This window comes from Alosa sapidissima, chromosome 10 (genome assembly GCF_018492685.1).
Source record: "Alosa sapidissima isolate fAloSap1 chromosome 10, fAloSap1.pri, whole genome shotgun sequence".
In the NCBI taxonomy this organism is placed as follows: domain Eukaryota; kingdom Metazoa; phylum Chordata; class Actinopteri; order Clupeiformes; family Clupeidae; genus Alosa; species Alosa sapidissima.
This window is the reverse complement of record NC_055966.1, coordinates 2,559,111-2,565,727: the sequence shown is the minus strand read 5'-3', so window position 1 is coordinate 2,565,727 and position 6,617 is coordinate 2,559,111. Positions and strand designations below refer to the sequence as shown.

The following is a 6,617-nucleotide window of genomic DNA, read 5'->3' as shown; positions in this document are numbered from 1 at the left end:
GTTCCAAACCCAACAAAACCTTTGTTGTTTTACTTTGACACATTTCCTGTTTGCGCAGCATTTTGTGTGGATGCTTAAGCATGAAAATGTGAATCTCCAGCACTCGATGGGCGGAGGCAGGCGTTGTTAACAAGTAGGTAGGGTCTTGTTGAATATTCACAGATTTTATGCAAATATCACAAGTTAACCTGCTCACCAGCTAAACTGGAACACCGGTTCTCCCCTACTCTCGCATAGTAAACAAATGGAATGTTGGAACATTGCACTCCCCAACACACACGTGGAAGGTCAGGTTTGCTTCATCTCTCGATAAGTTTTGAAGTTTTGTTTAGAAAACCTTGAATCCATGTCATAAGATGGTTCTTACATACACATCACGACATTACACACTGAGCTCTCATGTGCAGGTCAATGTTTCATGGATTTTTTTTGGTGGTGATGTTCGTGTGGACATTTTTGTTTGTGTCTGCTACAGTGTAAAATATCGCAGGTATTATATAAACATGTTACAGTTAATCACTTTAACCGTATCAGCCTATTTTCAGGGCATTTCACTAGCACAGAGTCAGGCTACCCAGATCTGCCACCATTTGATGTATTATTACTTGCATTTGATTGATCGATTTGATTTAGATTTTCAACTGATTATAAGATACTCTGGGGCTGAGCAATTTACAGAAATATATGGTGTGTGTGCCTTAAGGAAATAAATGCCATTTTTTATTTAGTGATGAAAAATGTGATCATTCACTTCTCTCATTCCGACCTTTCTGCTCCACATCTGTGACACGAACTGACCTGACCTGACCTGAACCTGAGCTTGCGCAGTAGCGTGTGTGTGCACTCGTGACGTTTCTTGTATTGACAACAACTTTTGAAACATTGCAATAAACAAAGTGAAGGCAAAAAAGTGTTTCTATCCAAAATTGGGATTCAATTAGCCTTGAATTGGATACCATGCAAGAATTTGCTAGGATCTCAAAACCGGATTATTACACTTACAGAAATTCGGAGCTCTCTTTTTACAGACTGTTGGGCAAAGAAGCACACTTAGTTAATTTATTATTGCACTTATCAAGTGTAGGGGGACCCCAAGATCAAATCTTCCATTGTGCTGCTTCACAAAATTCTTGAATTTTTTACAAGTAAGCTTATGAGAACCAAAAATGTTCTGCCACTAGCACCTATATGATGTAGACAGTGACAGAGTTTGGTATGGTAATAATAATGTCAGAAAACAACTTATATACACAATTACAACATTTATTTGTATTTATTTTTATGTACATTTTCCAAGCAGTAAACAAAGGGGTTTTACTTTTTTATATACTTTATCGTATTGATCAGGCCTGTGTTGTGTGCACATCACTTGGTCATTTTTTATTTTAAATTATTTTTGTAATATAACTTTTCTGTTTTCTGTTTTTATATTTTCTAATTGATTTGCCGATGTAAAGCACTTTTACCCACTGCTTGTACAGTGCTATATGAATACAATACAGTTCATCCTAACCTCATTCAGCCTTGGGATCACAGGGATAGGCAGGCTAGTTCTGCTGCAATGTCAATACCAAATATTCTTTATCAACCGTCTCTATCAGTGTAGGCTACTCTTCGTTGGGGCTTAGTGTCACACGCACACAACCCATGTTGCTGCATCTGTTTACATTATTATTATGTTACATTTATTATGTAACATGTTCTCTGTCATGTCCCTGTTGACGTACAGTATGTCTATCACTGGGTTATGTTTTGATGAGTCCAAGACAAATTTCCCCATGGAGACATTAAAGTATATTCTGTTCTATTCTATTCTCAAAAGTGGTGGTCTGGTATCTGGACTTTAGCTCACAATTTCAGTTCTTACCATTTGATTACCATACAAGATAATTAATCATACTTGTATTTCAAAACATAATTGGTCAAAACATTTTTGCAAAACCATAGATAACGAAGCTCAAGGATAAATGTGCATCCTCTTTATTTTGAACTGTCATCATCTCATCACAAAGGTAGAATAGTATTACATTTCCCCAATACAAGAGGAAAAGGACCATTTTAATATCAGAAGACCTTCATAAGGTACAGTCAGGGATTTTCGTCACGATGCATTAGTGCTATAAAAATAGCGATTTGAGCAACGTTCAGTGCATAGCAACATTGTAGCATATATGACCGAGGTGGCTTTTAGCTCAGTTACAAGGCAGAAGGCTAAGTAATAAAACAGCAATTTTACAAAGCTAAGGTTCAACAGAAATCTGGGTTATGTTATGCCTGCTTGACAACGAGAGAGATGGAACTAACAACAGTTCCCAATTCCCTTTGCGTGAGTCTGGTAAAGGCACACACCGGAACATGATCTTTTAAAATGTACCTGAGTGACTGCAAACATTTTGGGTGGAAAGTGAAGGGATTGTAAGCAACACCTCATGTTCAAATCTGGGAGAATCTGGCATTAGATTGTGTATATGTTTTTATAGTAAAGTAGGCTTATACGGAAATATATCATGCTTGGGCTAATATTTACAGAAAGGAATTTCATCAATTTCAACTGGCGTATTATATGACTGTTTAGAATGCTGCAGAAAGTTTCCTTGACATAAATGGGCCTTCCCAATGTTCAAGGTTCTGATAATTCCATATAATTACCACTGTCAATGGCAACAGGTTTTGTGTTTCTGATTCATGTCACTCCGCATGCAGTCCGTTCACTGATCACAATGGAATTTCATTGAGATCGAAAGTCAGCAAGATCGTTGCTATTCAACATCTAAAACTTTGAAGTTCAAACTATTTAGTTCTCAGCAGAAGCCACGAAAAGATACATTGTGTGAAGATTATTTTCTCGTTTTTGAAGGTATCAGTAGCCTATAATAAGTGGGATAATGTATTACCTGCTGGTCAATCACAGAAAATAAGTTCATTCAGGACGAAGCAAGACCCCACCATTTCACGCCAGGGTCCTGTTTGTCCTGTTTTCTTGGACTTATTTTCCAATATTGACCAGTGGACAATATGTTATCCCTTACATGTTATCTGGTAGCTCTGTTGTAATTTTGTAGTCAACATGCAGACTAATGTTGGTCAATGACATTTTTGGACCATGGTAATCGTCTTATCATTCATATCAAATTGGTGTTCAAATGTCATTATCTTCATCTAAAAACAAATCAAGCTCTGTAACCATGGACAGGGTTTCCACGGTGGAAACCTGGAAAAGTCATGGAAATGTTAAATCCCATTTTCCAGACCAGGAGAAATCAAATCAAAGTTTTGGAAAAATCATGAAATTTCATTTTACCAGGGACATAGGTAGGAGATGGTGTACATGCCACGGAATTCAATCACTTTTTCATGGAAATGGAAAAGTGGAGGAGAAAACAGAGAAAGCAATGTTTTCCCCAATGTCATTGTTTAAGTGACATGTTATAATTAGCCTGTGGTTTAAAGACAGCAATGTCATACTTGCATACTTGGAAGTCATGAAGGTTTTGAACTTTTGTCAGTGAAAATGGATGGGAACCCTGTATACAGAAAAATTAGTAGCAGGTTCTAATGAGAAGGATGATGAGAAACACAAGAGCTATAATTGTCAGAGCTGAGAAAAGGAAGAGGATGCCAGCAAAGAGGGTGTTTTCCATTGGCAAATGCATATGTTTAGCCTCTGCTGGGATCATGTTGGAAAGGGTTAGCATGTAGCCCAGTGTCCAGGCAATACTTGTGTTCTTCACCTGTAACAATGTATACAATAATTAGTTACAAGATGATATTATGTGGAGAAAACAGTCAAATTACTAAGTAAAATTCACAAATTACCTGTCTTTCAAACCTGATATCATTCCATGACGCAGTATTGAATTTGTAGCCATCCACAAGGATTGTGTAGACATAGTTTGCTGAATAACAATAAGACTTCAGATGCTTCTCATTAATGTTGTAGTTCCTCTTGAGCTAAGGGATTCCAAAACAAATCAACACAGTGAGATTGAATAATTGCAGAATGAGATTTTTAAAACTACTCAAAAGGGAGAATAAACTAAATTTGGAATCAAGTGAGGAATTGCAACTAGCACTGAATAGTGATTCCACTGAGCCGAGTAAATAAGTAAATGCAGGAAGATCTTACCAGCTTGCATCCATTAATCAGTAAACCTTACATATTTCAGTAGTGGTGGGTGTCTACATTATAATCGCCACCCTGGTCGTAATTGCGCTGAAATCTATTTCCTCATTTTCTCTGTTGTGTTTATCCATACAAAAAATAGGGGCAGCTGTGGCCTACTGGTTAGCGCATCGGACTTGTAACCGGAGGGTTGCCAGTTCGAACCCTGACCAGTAGGCATGGCTGAAGTGCCCTTGAGCAAGGCACCTAACCCCTCACTGCTCCCCGAGCGCCGCTGTTGTTGCAAGCAGCTCACTGCGCCGGGATTAGTGTGTGCTTCACCTCACTGTGTGTTCACTGTGTGCTGAGTGTGTTTCACTAATTCACAGATTGGGATAAATGCAGAGACCAAATTTCCCTCACGGGAGCAAAAGAGTATATACTTATACTTAAATAAAGGGACTGATCATTTTTCCACCCTCCCATGACTCCCCTATCATACCTGTGGTCAAAAATGAGCAAAAATAATAACATCTCTGTCAGGAACCATTCCACTAGAGATCATCTCATAACTCTGATGTCAGCACTGATGGGAGAGAAACCTCATGTTTAAAGCCTTCCTACCTAAACGAACCAATGAAACACGGCTATTGAAATTTGGCCAGCCTTAGCCAGTTCCAATTTACCGTTGTGTATGGCTTTAAACATTGTGTGCGCTTTAACATCAGCCTAAGCATTATTCCAGCTGTAACACTAAGGTTTTGACAAGCACCCAAATTTTGCCTACCTTGTTCTTGCCCTTTTGAAATAACTCCTAGCTTTGCTGCCTCCCTCCTTTGCTCCCTCCATCCTTTTGTTGTTTTCAAAAAATGTTTTATATCCATGATGGCCTTGAAGTCTTGAGTTAGTGAATTAGCTTAAATCAGCTTATTGTATGCTGATAACCAGCAACCATAGATAGTAAAAGAAAGCAGCAAGTAGCCTAGCCTACAACTTCTGTAATTGCTGCGTCCATGCGCTGTTATTCTCTCTCCTGCTCAAACAAAAGTTGTGCGTGCATTAAGTTGATTTTGAGAACGTGTTTACAAACTTTACTTTACAGGAAATATTGAAATATTGTTTTTGATAGATGCTACGGATGCTGAGATATGAGCTCACTTCCTGTTTGGCGGCTTCGCCACCAATTTCGATTTGCTGCTACGGGCAAACGCTTCCGTCAATTGTTATGGAAATCAAAGCACTGATAAGTCATGGTCTGAAGATGGTCTGTGCCAATTTTGGTGAGGATCCGATGAAATTTGTGACCTAGGGAAATTTGATAGTGGTTTTGATTAAATCCAATATGGCGGCCAAATCAATTATGTTGATGTCATGAATTGCCATCTGTCGACATAAGGATCTTCCACAGTATTACCACAGACACCACTAGTACATTGTAATTGTAGGCACAACAGCAGCTACAGTCCAAAAGGCATGTTACTGATTTACAGCGCCCCCTAGAGGTCAAAGGTCACCAAATTTCTAGAGCGTCCTCCTGATGGGGTCATGAGTTCATATACCAAGTTTGGATTTGATGACTGCAAGGGTTGCTGAGATATGAGCTCACTTCCTGTTTGGCGGCTTCGCCGCAAATTTTGATTGGCTGTTACGGGCGAACGGTAATATTTCCGAAGACAAAAAGTGATAAATTTTGTGAGGCTTGGTCTGAAGATGATCTGTGTAAAATTTGGTGGGAATCAGAGAAAGTATGTGACCCCTGATACATTTTAAGTGTTTTTGATGAAATCCAAAATGGCGGAAAATCCATCATGGCGGAAAATGACGTCATAGTTGAACTCGGCTTGGTCCAAGGATTCCAACGATACCTGACTTTTGAAAATCGGACCTACGGGTCAAAAGTTACGTGAGTGAACACACTTCCAACTTTGGCCTGTTGGTGGCGCTAGAGGGTTCGAGTTGCCGACATGAAACTTGGTGACATGAATCATGGGACCGTCCCCAATTAGTGTGCCAAATTTCCTAACTTTTTACCAGACGGTTCTATGGGCTGCCATTGACTTCCATTGCATATAATAATAATAATAGGAAAACGTAGAAACATAATGAGGTCCTCGCAGCTTCGCTGCTTGGCCCCCAATAAGTTTTTCCCTGAAGAAGTATGACCCTTAAGGCCCATTCACACCAAAAACGATAACGATAACTATAACTATAACCACAACGATAAAAGCGTTCACACTGAACAACGATAAACAAAGTCTCTCATTGTGTTAATAAATGTGAGGGCTAAAATTCGATGGGTTCTGATTGGCTATTAGCATTTTATCGTTGTGAAAATCGCTCTGAAAGTGATCCCCAACGATATCGTTCTTCATGTCGTTATCGTTATAGTTTATGTGTGAACGTCGTCATTCATATTAACGATATTTATTTATAGTTATCGTTATCGTTATCGTTTTTGGTGTGAATGGGCCTTAAAGGCTTAATTTCTCCTTAGGTAAGGGGTTTATTTAAGGGT

At 38.9% G+C, this 6,617-nt stretch overlaps 1 protein-coding gene across 3 annotated transcripts in view; it reads right to left on the bottom strand.

The window, feature by feature from the left end:
* Nucleotides 1–1,247: 1,247 nt before the first annotated feature.
* The window catches only part of entpd3 (ectonucleoside triphosphate diphosphohydrolase 3), a 40,030-nt gene continuing 34,660 nt past the window's right edge, over nt 1,248–6,617 (bottom strand). For all 3 annotated transcript variants that reach the window (XM_042107517.1, XM_042107518.1, XM_042107520.1), the window contains 2 exons: nt 3,817–3,951; nt 1,248–3,731 (listed from right to left, as the gene is read on the bottom strand). In XM_042107517.1, coding sequence (XP_041963451.1) covers nt 3,540–3,731; nt 3,817–3,951 — 327 coding nt within the window. In that variant the 3' untranslated portion in view covers nt 1,248–3,539. The remainder of the gene's footprint in view (nt 3,732–3,816; nt 3,952–6,617) is intronic.